At 28.2% G+C, this 19,876-nt stretch overlaps 1 protein-coding gene across 1 annotated transcript in view; it reads left to right on the top strand.

The window, feature by feature from the left end:
* Positions 1–19,876, top strand: part of rsh (Rap GTPase activating protein radish) — a 912,147-nt gene that overhangs the window by 865,733 nt on the left and 26,538 nt on the right. The window contains exons 9-12 of the mRNA XM_075377737.1: positions 8,746–8,926; positions 14,324–14,468; positions 15,714–15,853; positions 18,771–18,932. Coding sequence (XP_075233852.1) covers positions 8,746–8,926; positions 14,324–14,468; positions 15,714–15,853; positions 18,771–18,932 — 628 coding nt within the window. The remainder of the gene's footprint in view (positions 1–8,745; positions 8,927–14,323; positions 14,469–15,713; positions 15,854–18,770; positions 18,933–19,876) is intronic.

The raw sequence follows: 19,876 nt of genomic DNA, 5'->3' as shown, positions 1-19,876 counted from the left end.
GAATTTCAAAAATTCAAGAAATTGTTTTTTTTATATTTACATGAATATTGCACACACCAAAAATCAAGTTGATATCTTCATTTGTTAAAAAATAGCCATGTTTCAAAAGGACTTCAAAATCCATTTTAACACTTTAAACTCAGAATTTCCAAAAATCCTTTCATAGTTTGCATTTACACCATAAAAAGAACATGTATACAAAACTCCATTTGCCTTCAGTAGTTTTTGCTGGGTGTTGAATCGTCATTTTATGTTAATATATATATATATATATTCACAGTTTAATAAGTTTTCAATTTTCATTATTAAGATAAATTTAATCTATATATGAAAATATTATTAGTACTAAATGCACTTATTTCAAACATTGAAATAAATACAATTAAAAGTAAGTCTCATCAATTTTGATTTTAAATAACTGATCAAATAAACAGAATACCCATTCAATATAAAAGCTTGATGTGGAAACTAGTACCCTTAGAAAAAACTGTTTGAGGATTAACAATTGATTTTATTTTAACAATAACTTTATAAAGGAAAAGTATACAAAAAAACAAATGAAAAAGAAGGCAAGTAAGTACTGTGGGAACAATCAATATCGAGTATTAATTAAAGATAGAACAAAATATAAGTGAATATTATTAGTGCCTGATAACACTTTAAAATCAGGACAGCATAGACCCAGAAAAGGATATAACATTTAGACCATACATACTACATTTATATAATATTAATAATGATAATAATAGACTCTATGTAACAATAATAAAATATTAAGCAGTTTGATTCATGTTTTAAACTAGTGAGAATGAAAAACCAAACTAAATTTGCTATAAACAGCATAAGTAATGAGATATTCTAAGCCTAGGCATCCAAAAATATTATCATATTTGTAAAATTAAAGAACACTCAAAACAATAAAACCTCAACACCATGAAGTCCACAGAGTCAAAAATATACCTTACCTTTACCTTTAAATATGTCTAATCAACTCTTATTTTAGTATCATCAGGTACACTATTAAAAGCTTTCAATGTCATTTAGACAAATGATCTCTTAAAGATTGCAAAACTTGATTGGACAGAACATATGTATCGACATCACAAAGAAGTTCATGGACACAACTATAAAGATCTGTATAATTATCATTTCTAGTATAACAGATTTTCAGTACTTATAAACATATAAAATAAATATATAAACATATTAATGTAGGGATCCCAAGTTCTTCAAATAAGGGATCTGCCTCATTAAACCTGCTCCTCCCCAAGATTAATCACACTAAGTGACACACTCATACATCATCATCATATATATATATATATAAAGGCAAAATAATGATGTCTAAGTTGACAGTAAAAAATAACCCATACTTACCTGTGGGCACTCCTACTCATCCTCAATTTTTATTTTTTATGCAAAAATAATTTAAAATTCCTGTAATTATTTAAAAATCAGTTCTTGCTTTTTACCTCTGAAAAATCTTATCTCTGTAGTTGCTTTTGTGTAATGAATACTTGCCCACCAAGCTGGTCTAGTGATTAACTCCTCGTCACAAATCAGTTGTTTAAGAGCTGATTTTCAAAGTTGAAGGATCTGAGGTTCAGATCCTAGTTAAAGTTAGTTGCTTTTATATGGATTTGAATACTAGACAATGGATACCAGTGTACTCTAATGGTTAGGGTTTAATTAACCACATATCTCAGGAATCGTAAGCCTGAATCTGTGTAAGACTACACTTCATTTACATGTCATACATATCATCTTCATTTCATTGGACCGTGGAGGGGTTGCTTATTGTTCACTAGTTGAACAGATTGCAACATGTTAGTTAAATAAAGAATGGATCTATCCCTTAAACTTATAAAATTATCATCACCCATAAGTAAGATTAATTCCAAGATCATTATTTACTCTGGTTTATTTACAGTTCTTACCCTCAGACTAAATTAAAAAATTATGCTTAATTAGAATAAACCTACCAACATGGCATATGTAGATCTGGAGAAGACTTTTGTTAATATATAATGAAATAAAATATTTAACACTTTAAGAAATTATGGACTTTGTTCATAATTTCTTAAATGTAATAAAAGAAGAATTATTTACAGTCTGTATTAAAATCATTGTGGTTGTTATAAGATAGAAGATGAAGAAAGACATATGTTCATTTAGAAAGAAGTAAGACAAAAATAAATTCTACCCTTATTGCTTTTCAACTATTATGCAAATATAAAAAAGGAATTGAAAAAATGTTTGAAAAAATGATTTTTGAATGAAAAATGTTTTACAAAATTCCTGGAGCAGTTCGTGAATTCAGTAACCTTACAAGAGAAGTAAATATAACAAAACTGCATTTGATTCCTTAAATTGTACGAAAGGTACATTATTAGAAGCAAAATAATAGTATGTCTGAGTTGACATAATACAAAATAATCCAAACAGTCAGTTGGCGTTCCTGCTTTTCCACAATTAAGATTATTAAAGAGTAGATATTTCTACTCTCTCAATGGATGAGAAAGTAGGAATACTAAGATTTATTGATAGGATAGTTTTTTGGGCAAAAAATTAATTCAAGTTAGAAAACATACTGACTGGCACAGATTTAATAATGCAAGAAGAGAATATCAGTTTAAAAATAAATAAGACTTAAACAAAAGTAATAAACTTTGAGAGAGCGGAAGTTAATAAGGAATTAAATAATAAAATAGAGAAAGCACAATAGATCAGATGTCACAAAATTTTTTTATCTTGATAGTAAAATTACAAAGTGATGAAGTAAGATACACCGTAAAATAGATTAACACAAACTTTATACAAAATAAGAAAAATTCTTTAAAATATTGTGCAGAATCTAGTTTTTTAAGGTTGTGAAATGTAGAAAAAACAGAAAAGGAAAAGACCTAGAGCCTTTAATAATGTGAAGAATATTGAAACTAGGATGGGTCAATAAAATTCAACTTAAAGAAAGCTTATGAAGATTAGGAAAGCTGAGAAGTTTGCAATTAAATCTTGTTAAGATACAAACTAGGTTGGTGGGCCAAATGTTAAGACAGAGTTTAATTAATCTGTTAATAGCAGCATTAATAGAGTATAAAAACAACAGAAAGAAAAAGACAATTGGAATAAATAAAACTATTAATGGAGGATGAAGGATATAATAAATATTTAGGTTAAAATATTAGCACATAATAGAAAGGAATGGAAAAAATGTAACAAATATGTAACTTTAACAAGATTGAATTGATTTTAATCACTAATTTTATGTAGCGTATAATAAGATTACATGGCACATGTTGGCATCAATAATGAATGCTAAAATAGTACTTGTTTAAAGTGAGTGCTCCTCAGTTACTTTCTAATAAAACTACCATTTTAGTTGTTTAATTACAGTAATTTATAAGAATAATGATATAACTTTCAAGAGATCATTTCATCGACATGCAGTATTAATTCATTATGTATATTTGTAATTATATTCAGATTGTATGTTTTAATAAATTTTTTATAGAGATAATAATATTTTATTCAACTTATTTTACAACCAAGTTAACTTTGAATGCAGAAATATGTTAACTAATTACTTCTTTTCAAGTACATTTTTTAAGATGAACCGAAATACAACTTTCATCATTTTACAGAAAACTGAAATATGTAAACAATAATCTTTTGACTATTATAAGTGCAACTTTATAATTTTATTTTCTTTCATAAGAAAAACAAATCTTACAGAAAGTAATGAATCAAGAAGAGAGAATTGGTTTTTGATTGGGATATCAACCTGAGCATCTCAGCATGGGTTCTTTTTACTTTTTTTGGTTCTTTTCCTTTTTATACTTGTAGAGAAATTAAAAAAAGAAAGAAAAATTAGTAAGAATAAAATAAAAGTAATAATAACTGAATAACAAGTATACAGAATGCACTATGAGATAATGATTAACAGAAAATTTTACACATCAAAAATTGAAAGTTTGTTTTATAGACTGTAAAATTTGAAAAGATAAAGTTTCTTAGAAAGATATAAAAAGCAGAAAATTACAGGAAAGGAAAACTTTTATGCAGAAAATAAATTCACTTGTGTTATTTTTAAATATATATTTTTAGAAGTTATTATTATTGATTTATTTATTTACTTTAACATGAAAGTTTTAAAAGTTTACCTGTTTCTGAGCTGAAAGGCTGCTACTGGTTTTATTTTACCACTGGATATAATGCTAGTATCTGGATTAATGTTTTGAAAGATCTTTGATGTTCATGTTGTGGAGTGCGAGTGATTTAAATCATTTTTATATGTCATGTGTTAATACTTCATTGGATAAAAAATTCAATTTTTTTAAATATTTCAAAACAATGTTACACAGTAGTGAACCATAGACAGTAAAAAGCCAGAAAGAAAAAATTAAAAGGTTTTGAAATATGTAGCCAAAGAATGTTGAAAATCTGAATTCTTAGTTTTGAAATTTGAAGGATTGATGAAGTTTTAAATACTGAAATTTTAAGGAATATTTTAAATCAGAGAAGTTTCTGATAAATATTTATAAAAATAATCAGATGTTATTAGTCATATCATAATATATTACGGATTAAAAATTAAATCAGAAATAAAGGTAAATTAAAAAAGTAAGTTTTTATTGTAAATTAAATAAAGGTACATTAAGGTTATTTTTTTTTTTTGAGGTTGTTTAAGGAATATGTTGAACTAATATTAATTATATAGAAAAGGATGTAAAGGAGTAAAACCTGTATAACAAAACAAAATTAAAATATATGATGCTTATGTTAGAGATTGAAGGTTATAATAAATATTTTAAAATTAAAACATTATCATAAATTAAAATTTGCATGCGTTAACTGCCATAACCATAGTGTTGTAATATATCTGACACAAGACACAAATTACTATAAAAAAACTACATAAATATTCTCAAGAATAATAGACATTTTAAACAGCTTCTCTCTCTTTGGTATTCATTCCTGTGATTGGTTGGCAGCAAGTCGCCAAATTTCTCAATCCTAAGCCTTCCTTTTCAGCTCGGCATAGATTTACCTGAAGAAGATTACATCATTCTGGCTGTTACTCGGGATATCTGTAGATCTTTAATACACTGGTTTCCGATTGTCTTGTGAATTTTATACCATTGGCTGTTTAGCTCATCCTCCTTTAGAAGGCATTTCTACCTTCTACGACAAGAGAGTCCCCTTCCCTTATCCCCTCATCTGCCATCCTCAGAAGCCATTGCAACTCGGTAGGGGTTAGACTCCTTATTTCAGTTGTCACTCGCCCCCTGCATTTGTTAGCCATTTTAAATACAAAATGTTGCCCTTACTCTACCATGGGGAGATGAATGTCAGGATTTTCCCTTCCTTGACTCTAGGACCATTAGGCATTTCCTACACTCTCGAGTACTTATAGAGAGATAATCTCGGTTACTTTAAACAGCTTAATAACTTTATTAAGGTGTGACTTAACTTTATAAAGTAAGCATGCCATGCTCACTTAGGAAAGTGATTAATGAAAGTACTTTACTAAGTTCTCACTTACAAAAGAAAATAATAAGTGAATTCTTAGGAATAATGAGTGCTCACTTATTATTCTTAAGAATGCTTAAATTCTCTAGAATAATAAGCATTTTATACCTCTTACAAAAGTAAGTAAGCATGCCGTGCTCACTTAGGAAAGTAATAAAGGAAAGTACTCTCCTTAGAAAAGTGCTCACTTAGCAAAGTACATTAAGTGCATAATCATTATGTTGTAATCCAACTGACAGACACAAATTACAAGAAAGAATGATCTAACAAATTTATACAACTTAATAAAATAAGTAAGCATGTCATGCTTACTTAGGAAATTGATGATTGAAGAGGTTTCCCATTTGCTTTTCATTGAGGCAAATATATGGTTACATATTATCACCATGCCAAACCTATTAAAAAGCAATATTCAACTCTACAAATGATACATTTACTCTGTTCATCACAGGATCTGACTACAATAAGATCATTGCTTTCAGAGAAAATATCTAAAACTGATGCCTTTTTACTCAGATATTTTATTACACACCATAGCTATAACAAAAACCAAGATGGATAGAGTAAATCAACAAATTAATTGTTATGAAACAATATCTCTGTTATTATATGTATCTGTTATGAAACAAAGTATTTTAAACATATTATCACTCAAATGACAACTCAAAAAGTATATTTCTAAAACTTTTCCAGCTGTATTTATTTGTATTTATCATGGGTTAAAGGAGAAATACTACATCTGTTATCTGATTTACATTAAAAAAAATGCAATTTCATCATTGTCCCATATATTCACAAGCCAACATAGATTTTAATGACTATGTAGGTTCACTCATTTCATGGATATTAAGAAAAAATAGACACATCACATGAACACCTGCATACTGAATTGCACATTAATTTTATCATTCAGTTAATGGTTTTAGCTTTGCATTTTTGGACTTTGGAGGACCTCGAGGACCTCAGTAGGTCAAGAAATACAAAAAAAAATGCTGATAACACAGTTCTAGGACTTTTCTACCACAAGTCTTTTTTCTGATGCACAGCTTACTCACACAACTTAATTTAAAATATTTATCATTTTATTTAAATATAATATGTTTTGTTTATTTAATTCAATGATTCCAGCTAAAGCATGCACGCATACCATATTTTCTTCTGGTTATGACTACACTAGTGCTCCTTGTGGTAACAGGGATATTGTTGATGCAGTATACCCACTGAGCCACTAGTTTAGAGCATGCTTTTGGGTGGGGGTACGATTTTGCAAAACTTTTTTTGCAGATATTATTATTTTTCAATTGTTAACAAATGTGCCTAAGAAAAATAACCTTAATTGGGCAAAATCTCGAGTTACTGAGGATGACCTTGTTCTACACCCTCACCCCCTTGACCTTTTAAGTTGAAAATTTAATAGCACCTCATTGCCCCATATATAGAAATAATCTGACCAAAACTGGTTGAATAGTTCTGGAGATATAAGGTGATTTAGAGGGCGATACCAAATACACACACACGCGCGCGCGCGCGCGCGCGCACGAACATACAAATATCCAGAAAATTTCCATCCAGTTTTTTGGGTTCCTTAGATAAAAAACGTCTAGATCTGGTGAAAACCACATATGCCCAAATTGGACCGATTACAATACTTTCCCTGCTATAACTATAGCTGTGCTATACTGCTAGATGGAAAAGTAATTGAACACCCAAAACATAACTAATTACAATATCCTCTTTCACATTTATTTTCTACGTAATGTATTTTTTTTTTATACTGATTTTACTTGTATTATTTCCGTTTTTAATCCTTCATTATTTATTTATATGATCTACTTTTTTAGTAATTTCTAAGTCTTTTTTACTGCTTTATATCATTTATTTTAATTTGCCAAATTCCATTTTTCATTGTAACTTTTTTTATGTCTTAAAAAACTTTACATTTCATCATAACTTAAGACCATGTCAATGATTTGATCTCATGATCATAACTTGAGATCACAGATCTCATAAATTGAGATCTATGTTCAGAGAACCCCAGACATGGATCCCCCTTGTCTGTTCCAAGATAGATTTTAAAGTCCATAATTTGGTTTCTAAAATCTCTGCCTAATCACTATATAGTCCTACCTAGCTACCTTATACACCTTGCTTCATCCTTGGCTAGTTTTTCTTTAATGATTTTTTGTATTATTAACGATTAGTGCAAAATTCTAAATGCTTACCATAAATCAGCCCATAACTCAACCAACTGAGTCATAAAAGTTAAATAAACAGTTTTTATTTAAAAATGTTTTTTATATAACAGAATAAAAAAATTCCTTTTTGGCAGGCCAGAAGGCGGAGATAGATTTCACCGATGCTAAGTAGGGGCTGAAAAAGATTTCCAGCTTAAAGTTAAGAAAAACTTCAAACTTACTCAATACTTCAATTACTCAATACAACAATGGTTGCATGTGAAAAAAGTTTTACATGTTTAGCATATGATAAGTCCCATCTTCTTACAATCCCAGCAACAATTTGGTCATCCCTTGCCGTAAGGGTTGGTCATATCAAAAATTGTTTCAGACAAAAGTTTTAGGTAATGTTTAGAGGACTAATGACCATTTTAAACTGATTCCATACTCTGCTTATTAAGGGAGGTATGATTTTTTGTCTTCAAAACCCCATCTTTACCAACCCCTGGGCCAATGGTTGGTGATACTTTACTCACATAAGTTGTATTTCCTTATCCAAAGAATAGTAGGAACTTAAAAACAAATTCAATATTTTACTTAATAAGAAAGTTATAGCGATATTTTGGTTTTCTTAAAAAGCCCCCCCTTTTCCACCCCCATGGTTCGATTTTGGTCATTAATGAACTCAACCGAGATTTTGGAACGAGTTATTTTTAAGGAATAATTTGAAAGTGATTGGCACAAAATTATGGCAGTTATCGTGTCCACAAGAAAGTGAAAAATATATAAATGTATATATAAACTTTTGATACAAAACCTCAAAACAGTGGTTTTGGGGTCTGGGGGATATGAAACGCGAAGATATGTTGAAATTTTTCAGAAGTTGAATCATGGTACCCATTACAATAGGTAACTTTCTTATGAAATCTACCTAAAACAAAGCCTTATAAAATATGGTGAGTTTGTGATAAGTACTGGAGTTGGATCAAAGTTACTCAATCTGAATATTAATAATTTTATTTACTGGTTGAATTTTTTTCAGGATACTTGTACGAGCCATCAGCTATACAGTCCATGGTTTAATTCCTGCCTCTTGTGTGTTTGCTGACCGGTATAACCGAGAAGAAGTGGTACGCTCCCTTGGTAAAGAAGTTAATATTAATCCTCCCCTTACCCTAGGACAACTGCCAGATACCCCTGAGGAATTGCTCAAATTAGATCAGGTAACTAATATTAATCACGTGCATCCTAATAGCAAAATATAACTTTTTACAAAAACTGATTATCACTTACTTTATGTTTAATATTGTTATTCCTTTATCTATTCTTTATGTTAAGCAGTTTCGCAAAGATCTCTTCTTTGTCAGAAGGCATGAAATTGCATTTATAGAATTAAAAACTTATCTTAAAAAATTAAAATATAACACCATCTCAATCACTGGTAGAAAAACTGATTTTGTTTTGTAAATAATAATATGGCTTATATTGTAAACCTACCTCTCTAAATTTAATTTTTCAAGATATCTGTTTAATCCAATATCTATAATCTCATACCTTTTATTGAAGCTGCAAACCCACTTAACGTAAATAAAAAAGGAGGGAGTATTAACATTAAGCAGTAATATTTATTAATTATTTCTATTCTAGAGCTATTATAATGTTTTTAAATATAACCTGATACTCAGTTATATTTTGTATAAATTTATTTGCTTATTCTTGTATTTAAGCATACCATTTCAATTATCTATAGATTTCAGTTAACAAGTTAATTAATTCTATAAATATTGATGAAAATAATTTTTTGATTTATTTATATTAACAAAATTTAATTTTTTGTTTGTTAAATGAGAGTAAATAGCTGATTATTATAGTATTTTTATGCTGATTTCATATTGTTAATAGATTTTTTCTATCAGGCTCAACTTTTTTGTAATTGAGATTTCTTTTGAAACAAAAAAAAGGTATGGTGATTGTAATATAACAATACATTACATATGTTTTGTAGTCACCTAAAATCTATTTCTTTTGGATTTTCTTCTGTAATTTGCTGCAGGTAAATCCCTCTTTAGATTCCAGCAGTAACCAGCTAACATTTTTGGGTTCCATTTTCCCTGATATGTTTCCATTGTAGATATCTCCTGGTGAAAGCGTTCTCCATGTTCATCACTGATAGCACTGAAATTGTTAGGGAAAAAATCCAAATGTGTATGTAAGAAGTGGATTTTGAGTGACATGTTACACCCAAGTTCTTTGTAGTTTTTGAAGGAATTAACTTACAAGTTCTGTGTAGTTACTGGCCTTAGGGTTTCCAAGGAAGTTTTTTGCCACATTTTGAAATGATTTCCATGCAGCAACCTCCAATTTAATCAAACATTCTTCAAACGTCAGATCACTTATTAGTTTTCTTATTTGTGGTCTAACAAAAATATACCTTCCTTTATTTTAGCATCGCTTATATTAGGGAATTTATTTTTTAGAAACTGAAACCTGCACCATTATGATCCATTGTTTTAATAAATTTTTTTTATAAATATAGCTTAATGTGTAGTGGCAGAAGATAAACTTTTTCTGATTTTACTAATGCCTGACTAACAACATTCTTCTCTCCTATAGTCAGTACCTCTCTCTTTGGTCACTGCTCTTTTATGTAATGGTTTTTCCTATCCCTGCTGTCCCACTCGCAGAAAAAGCAACAGAACTTAGTGTATTCAAGTTGCAGTCCAAATAAAAGTGCTATTACTTCCAGATCTCCACAAACATGCCATAAGTATTTTCCATACTGAATGCTGCTTAATACAAGTTTTATAAGTCTCCTTCATGTGAACAGCGTATGTAATGGTATTGATGGGTATTTATTCCCAATGTGAAATAGACCAGCTTTCAAAGTAAGCTTTGACGAGTCAGTAAAAAGTCACCATTTGTCAGAATGGAATTTTGATAATTATTTTTTTATTTTGTAAAATAATTTACTTTATTGGTCTAGTTGTAAGTTTTCCACTTAAGGGAAAAATTTTTAAATAAAATAAAGTCCGGTTTTTCATTTAGATATTTTTTTTTTAGATATTTATATTAAGGTATTTTTTTCCTTTTTTTTGTTACCGTTACTTAGTCTTGGATTGTTATATTGTGTAAAATACTCTTATATTAATGTTACAGCCTGATATTCATTCTGTTATAAGAAATATTTTCACATGAAAATTCTCATATTTGAAGACCACCTTACCTTGTGCATCATTTCTCTGTCTTATTTTTATCAAGATGCAGGCAGTGTTTTTTATAGACCTACCCAAACTTAGAATAAAAATAAAAAATGTAAAATAAATTATAATTTTTTATTATAATAAAACCAATTAAAAAACTGCAAAAAGAAACTAAAAAATAGTACCATATTACTTTTAAGTTTTGGTTTTTAGTCGGCACATAATTAAAGGTTTATGAGTTGTGGTAGTTGTTTAATTTGGTACTGACTTATGTAAAAACTTAAAGAACAATAAAAAATTAGTAATTATTAGTTTATTAAACAGTTTTTTCAATAATTTTTATCTTTCTTAAAGTTAATTATTTTTCAACTTTCGATTTATAAATTGGCATGGTATTCAATACCATTTAAATGAAAGAAAGATTTTTTAAAGATTCTAAAAAATTCTAATTTTTTATTTTCATTCTTCTTACTGGATGAGTACCTCTTTTCCCCTAATTCTTAAAGAGTTTTCACAATATAAAGAACTTCAACATTTTAATAGTTTTCCAATGTGTTGAGACTTACTGGCAAGGTTTTGATTTTTACATAATATGAGAACTTTCTCAAACTTTACTGTACCCTCAGCATTACCAACAAATCAGGCCATTTTATATTGAAGTAAATAGTTCAAGTATAAACCAGAAGGAATAATTGTATTAAATAAGGAGCTGGTAAAAAATTGCTTTCTTTTGATTAATTATGATTGTTTAATCTCTATTATTTTAATTTAATAAATGTTTTATATTTTCATTTTTTTTAAAACATAAGTATTGGTTAATAATAATACATATATATATATATATATATATATGACTGAAGTACAGTGCAGCAAACTTATAAAATTTTTTTATAATTCTGTACTGCTGCTCAACATTTCATTAAAACTAATTATGGTTTATCTAATAAAGAATTTCATTTTACTTCTTAATTGAAATAATATTTCAGTGATGTTTTTAAAATTGGAAAACCAGAATTTGCATAACGCCATGAAATAAAAGTGTAGTAAGCATTTATACATATACATATGCATACATATACTTTAAAAATGTGAAAAGAATTTTATCTCTCTTAAAACATTTTTTTTTTAAATGAATACAGAAATTTAAGTCAATGTAATATAAAATAAAGTTATTTGATTTTTACTTTTCTTTATTTGTTTAAAAGAAAGCAGAGATGTGATGGAAAATGTAATAGATTTGATATGTTTTATAAAAGCTGAAACAGTATAAAGAAAAAAGAATAAAAGAAATGTTTATTAGAATCAAGTTTCTCTTAGAAACAGATTTATTGATTTTATCAAATATGGTTAAACTTCATATTTGTTACAATATGTTGATGTATAGACAGACCTTTGCATGAGTTAACCAAATACTTTCTGGTATATTTTAAGACATAATAATATAAATTTAATTACCTTGTGCTCCTCTAAGTACCAATTACCTAGAAAGGAACCCAAATTATTATTTTTTTTAAATTTCAAATGAAAATTTTTCATATTTATGTAAATCTTGTACAATAAATCTTTTACCAAAATACATCCTGAGTAAGTGAATCAGGAAGTAGTTCTGTCAAATGGTGCAAGAATCCCCAGTTTAAAATTTTAAAAACATTCTTAATTTCTACATCTTAAATAACCTTTATTATTAAAAGGATGAACCTTCACTACTTGTGATATTGAAGGGTGAATGTTTGTGGAGGGGGTAAAAATATTTGTTTAGGTTCAACTAAGGGCTCGCAAATAATATATTTCCCATTTGAAGTTAAGTTGTCTCGTTTCTTCCACTCTTTGATAAAATAATTTTTATCTCTAACTCAGCTTACCAATTCTCAAAGAAAACACATATACTTAGTGTAGCCTAATTGCACGCCTAACAAAATAGCTTTAACTTTCGAATCACCACATATGTTCCAGTTATGTTTTTATAATTTATTTTTTCAAGAACGTCCTTCATCACATTGTATGTCTCTTTCAAATTAATACCATAAGCGATTAGTATCGAAGGATATTTGTTACCATTGTGTAATAGAACCACTTGTAAACTACACATGGACGAATCTATGAAAAAACACCCGTCCTCAGGTTTATGAACTTGTCCTAAGTACAACATAAGCTCATCAATATTTGTGCAATAAACCAAATTATTTTCATCAATAAAGTACTGAGATAGTTCTTTTCGTCAGCTTCGAAAGCCTAAAATTTTTGTATTTTTTTAAAGTAAATTCCAACCTTGCAGTCTTCATATAGTATTCAACAGTATATTTTTAAAACTTCTATTTTATTAATAAAAAGAATAAAGATTTTCAACAGAGTTATGTGCGCTTTATAAAAGAAAATATTTTATTTTAAATAAACTGATGGGAAGTTCTTTACATGTAAATAAATAGGTATTAATAAAATAATTATATATGCTTATCTCCATGGCAGAGTAGGAGCATCTCTGCCTTCCATCCTGAAGTTCTGGGTTTGAGTTCAAGTAGGCATGTCATTTTTCATATTCTTAAAGATATTCATTATAATCCAACATAACTTCTATTGGGCATTAGTCCGTAATTTCTGATGAATAAATAAACAAATGAATAATTTCTCATGCAGCAAAGTGTCATGTTTACATAAAAATAGTTCTGTTATATATGATTTTATATTGATAGTTGTTGTTATTTTTTAGGACTTTTTTCTTTTCTTTCACTTTTTACATGACTGCCCAAAAAGAAGTGTAATGTATTTAGAGTGTTTGTATGTGTGTGTGTGTGTATGTATATTTGTTCCACTGTAGCAGCTCAACAGCTGAACCAATTTAGATGTATGACCCCATGTTGGAATCCTTATGTTACTGGGAGTGTCTAAGGCTATATAAATATGTACGTTAAATAAATTAAAAAAATTTGTACAAATCTATCAGATGAATGAGTCATTTTTTAATAACTCACATCTCAATACTTCATTCTGAATGATTCGGAAACCTCGTATCTCATATTTGTAAAGTTGTTGTCTTACTAGTGTTTTTACTCTACTGCCCAAAAAATATTTATTTTGTATGTATGTGTGTTTGTTCCATCGTAGCAACTCAATAACTGAACCAATTGTCACTCACACACTCTACATTTATCCTCTATTAGTAATTATCCTATATTAAAGAGCAATATTTTTTCTTTTGTAGACATGTTTTTTAAATTTTAATATTTATTTCTTGTTTAATGCTGTAACCTATTGCCCAAGTCCAAAATGTCATTGGTTACGAGGAATACGTGTCAGTACTGAAGTGGTGGAATGTATTTTTATTAATGTAGTTTTAATATGTGCAATATATCAAGCCTGAAGGGATCAACCACAGATGTTTATAAATGAAATTTAATTATTTTTTATTTATTTGATTTTCAGGTGTTCATTAAGTCAGAACTGAAGGTAGGAGTTATATACGTTAAAGAAGGACAGTATACCGAAGAGGAAATCTTGGATAATAACGAAAATAGTCCTTTATTCCAAGAGTTCCTACAAATCCTTGGGGATAAAGTACGTTTGAAAGGTAAGATAGTCTTTGTAAGAGACTTTGAAAACATTTTAAGTGCAATCAATTTTTCTTTTTATCATTACTGTTTAAGTAGTTGGTTTAATTAATATTGTATATCAGCACTGGTTTTTTTTTGCAATCAGATTTCCTAAGGATCATGCGTGCATAGTCTTGACTCCTTTCTTTTTCAATTTCTTTAAACCAGATTATTTTTGCTTTCCTTTTTTTTCAAAAAAATTAAATATGTTTTATTAGTCTAGTGTCATTCATTCTATGTAAGTGACCATACAATTTCAGTCTCCTTTTACTCAACTGCTCAAAAAGGAGTGTAATGTTTTTAGAATGTATGTTTGTTCCACTATACAGCTCAACAGCTGAATCGATTTACATGTTTGCCCCACATTGGAATTCTTATGTTACCAGTGTCGTCAGCTACATATGTATAAGTAAATTTTAAAAAATTATATATAAATACTATATACATAATTGTCACTCACACGCTCTTTAATTATCATATACTAGTAATTTTACTATATTTAAGAGCAATGTTTGTTCCTGGCAGTTGTATTTTTATTAATTTTTAATATTTACCTCTTGTTCTGACTGTATGGTTTCTTTTTCAAAATATTGGTAAATTTCTCAATTTTTTTTTATGCTTCAAGTTTTGGGTTGTGGATTTTTCTTAAAATTCTTTTTTCAAGTTTTACTCAATTTTCCTCAGAGATTCTGTACATATTTTGCACTATATAATGCTTCCAGTAAAACTATGGTTTTATAGTGTCTTAATTTTACATTTTTTGATAAGGATTTTCTATTATGAATGTTTCTTGTAAGATGATTAGTCATTTACATTTTCTGTGTTCTGGCTTTTATTCCTTTTTCTAAAAAATTAGGGGTAATTATTTCTTCTAAATATTTTATCCTTAGGATCTTGACTGATTTTCTTCTGAAATTTTTGTTGTTTTGATTCTACTTTTACTATTGGAAAATAGTTTTGTTTCTTCATATGGAAATTTTAAATAATTTGTTTAAATTACAATACCATCAGCAAATGCTAAAATAATTATTATTATTTGTATTTTTGTTTATCTTGAGTATTTAGATTTTCCTATTTCATTCTTGAATTAATGTTTCCAGGGCATAATTGAATATTATTGGTGATAGACCATCACCTTTTCTCACTCTAGTTTTTATTTATTAGTTAATAAAGTACTCCAGCACCTTATTAATTTACTAATGAATTTTAATTTGTGTTTTTAGGGTTTGATAAGTATAAAGGAGGTTTGGACACAGTACATGATCTAACTGGACTGTACTCTGTGTACACAAACTGGAGAAGTATAGAGATCATGTTTCACGTTTCCACACAGCTGCCTTATGAGAAACACGACCCGCAGAAGGTAATAGTAACAATATTTCTATATAGAATGAAAATATCTAAATCTTTAAAAAACTGCATGTTTAATACTGCAAGATTTTTTAGCCAGTATTCTTTTTTTATTTCATTCAAAGTCTATCTCTTCTCATTCCATTAAGTATTATTTGTGACAATTTATGAATACTTTTGGTAATGTTTCCACTGTTACTTTTGCAATCCATGTATCTTTACTCTGCCCAGATGTCTCAACTTACATCATTAACGATAATGAACCTTCATGATGGCAGTAATATTTTTCAGAACAGTTCACATTAATCAAGATCTACAATTGGTTGTTCTTTTATTTGCAACCTTATTTAGAATTTAAAAGCTCTTGAATATTGAATAAAAAAGTGTGAATCAATGTATCAGAAAAAAAACATTAACAATTTTCTTTTTGTGGCCAATAAAATATTTCTTACCATCAGTAGGAAATGCATAATTAGTTTGATATGAGTATTTTAAATATAAAAGTAGATAGAATATTATAAAAGGACATAGAGCTAGATGAAGAGGTTGAAAAATAATTTTTTTGAAGTACAATTTTTATGGGAAATTTGCATCTGAATTTTGATATATATATATATATATATATATATATATATACAGAAAAAAATAAAGAAGCAAAACAAAACTACAAGTACTCATTGTTGAGAGTTGTGTAATCAATTTGGAATCTGAATCTCTGAAGCACTTGAGAAAACATATAACAAAAATGTTACATGTTTTGTTAATAGATGATTAACTGATTCTACCAACCAATCAAACACTGAATCTCTTCACTTAATAAGTTGGATGATCCAAAGGGTTAATGCTTACTTTCCCTTACATATGATTGATAGTTAGGGGCCATCACAGACGAATTATATTTTAACTTTATTGGCTCCTCAATACTGCCTGTACTATTAACATCTCTATTTTTGGGCTCAATTAACAGCACAATCTAGCCTAAAGTTGTAACAAGCTAACCTATTACATAAAGAAGCCACACAATTTACTTAAAGACCTCAATTCAGCAAAACTCCACTGAACAGGTTTGCATACTGGCTTCTAGATTTTTTAGTCTCAGATTTAATTTTTAGATTTAGTTAAAATGCACTTAAAATTATGTCAGAGGTTATATAACATCAAAAAAAACTTCTGGAGATTTCTGAAATATCATACAAATCTACCAATTAATCTTCACTTCAGCATAATAGTTGCCAGTATTATCAGTCTATTTAAACAATTAATTAAATACCATATTTAAATCTTTTTAATAAGCACATAAATCAAACTATTTAAATTACCCAAATTAAAAAAATAATATTACCATTTCAGTAGCTGAGCACCAAAATATAAGACGTTGATTGCTTTTGTAATTTAAGTAACATTACACATATATATGAATGAATAACTACCGTAAACGTCTGTTGAAATAAATTGGAAAACAAGATTACGCTCAAAAACTGTTAATACATTTTTTTTTTAACTCTAGTACTAGATGATTTTTAAACAAAAATCAGCAAAAGATGCTGGAAAAGGGTATTTATAAGAGAATTAGTAAACAAATAAGTGAAAAAAAGAAAGAAAGAGAATGTATGAAGTGATAAACAGTTCTTATGAAAGAATATTTTTAATATTTTTTTTAGAACTAGAAGACTATAATCTGATTTTAGAATCTGGAAGAGAAGAGTTTTGAATACAAACAACAGATGTTGTGGGCAATCCCAATAAACGTGTAAATTTATCTTTAAAAAGTCTAAACCACAGAAACCTCTAAGGTTGCCCACCAGAACCTAATAGAAAATTTTTGTAAATATGTTTCATAATTCTATTTTCCAATTAATCAGAATTATAGATTAATTTATCATATATTTTTTGTACTAAAATATAATATTATAAAAAAATATGTTTAATTACATGAATTTAGATGTATGCATACAAGTGTAAATTTGTTGAAAAGTTATTCTGTGGGAAAATATCATTAGCATGTTGTATCGTACTATTGCAATCTGAGGTTTCCCCAGATCATTGATTTTATTGCTCGATTCATGCTCCTAGAAATATATTTTCTCTTTATATAATTTTTAAACATATTCTTTTTGAGAAAACAAAATGGGAATAATTTTATTAATTAATGGGGTCGTGCAATCCTGTTACAAATTGTGACAATACTTGGATTAATCACAGTCATTGAAACAACAATGTTGATAACAGTTGTTATTCCTCACAAGTATCAATATGAAGATATCAAATATGAATTTTCACAACAGCATGATTATGTTAACAGTCTTTTCTTTATTATCAAGTCTTGATTCATTATGGATATGCTCTTCAATGATAAACTACCAATAAAGAGTACTACATAACTGTTCTTCATTGGTTAAGAGTTAATGTTCAACACAAGAGACAGCTTTTGGAAATGGTGATTAGAAAATTATTTTTCAACAACTCTCTAGCCCATGCATTACAACCTATCCAAAGATTCTTTGCAAAAAACAGGATTGAATATCTTCAGCTTGCTCCCTGCAACTTTTGGCTCTTTTTTAAGATTAAAATTCTGCTTAAATGAAAGAGATTTGAAGATAAAAAAGACACAAAAGAAATGCAACTAGAAGACTTATGAAACTCACTAAAAACAACTTTGAGAACATTACTGAGATAAGTGTTACATCAGAAGGGGCCTACTTTAGAAGGAACACGTCACTGAATTAATCAGGTTAGGTTTTTTGTTTTTATGACCCAAAGTCAGATACTTTTTGATGACACCTTGTATTGCTTAGTGTTTATTTTTTGAGTTTATCAGTAAAATATAAAACAATGTATATATTACATTTCTTTAAATTTCAATTTATTGCAATTTTATTAACACTAAATATTTAAATTTCAATAATATTTTTATTTTTGTTTCTGTTTAGCTACAAAGGAAACGACACATAGGCAACGATATAGTTTGTGTTGTATTCCTTGAAGCAGATAACACATCATTTTCCCCTGCATGTATTAAATCACACTTCCTGCATACATTTATTTTAGTTCGAACAAGTCCTAGAATTAAAAGAAAACCAACCAGATATGAGGTAAAAAAAATATTTTTTCTTTTTAATATTTTTCTTACTTAGTTCTATTTATTGATATGAAAATTATAATGAGATATTAATGATTATTAATAAATCAATATATTTAAATTTAAAAAAAAAGGAGAAGAAGTCTGATTTGAACCAGTGTGCCTTCCCCTAAAATCCAATTATTTCATTAATTAAAATTTTATTTGGCTATAACTCTGGAACCAATGAAAATAAGTACCACTTATAATATATTGCTGAAAAGCTCTCAATGAGGGTTTATTACTGCAGTTAAGAAAAAGTTCAAAATTCAATTTTTTTTGGACTTTGGGCTTTTTTAGACACTTTTGCTTCAGTCAATTGCAATCAAAAGGGGTGTTGTACAACAACATGTTACAACAGACCTAAATCCAAAATTTCAACATCCTACGGCTAGTTGTTTTTGAGTTATGCAAGATACATACGTACATATGTACGTATGTACAGAAGTCACGCCAAAACTAGTCAAAATGGATTCAGGGATGGTCAAAATGGATATTTCCATTGAAATCTGGAAACCAAAATTTTTCATGATTACAATACTTCCTTTACATCGTACAAGGAAGTAAAAACCAGTAAAAAGGTTATTCTGAGTGATCTATTCTACCACTTATGGAATATTCTTCAAAATTTCCTTAACAATTTTCTCAAAGTAATCTTAAAATCTATTTAATATAATACTTGAAAAGTAATTTTCTCATCAACAATTTTATGTTTTCTAGAAAGGTGTGGTCTATACAGTTTGATTTTCAAACAGATCAAAATCATTATTGTGATTTTAGTCAGTCATTTTCTTATCATTATAAATAAAATATTCTAGTGATTAATGAGAAGTTTATTTTTCAATACATTTCAAAATAAACGTGCTGAAGCTCCAAAGATTACCAAACTTTGAAAGAGTTTTCATTCTTCATCTTTTA

Source organism: Lycorma delicatula, chromosome 10 (assembly GCF_047948215.1).
Source record: "Lycorma delicatula isolate Av1 chromosome 10, ASM4794821v1, whole genome shotgun sequence".
Lineage (NCBI taxonomy): Eukaryota > Metazoa > Arthropoda > Insecta > Hemiptera > Fulgoridae > Lycorma > Lycorma delicatula.
This window is presented reverse-complemented; position numbering and strand designations above follow the sequence as displayed.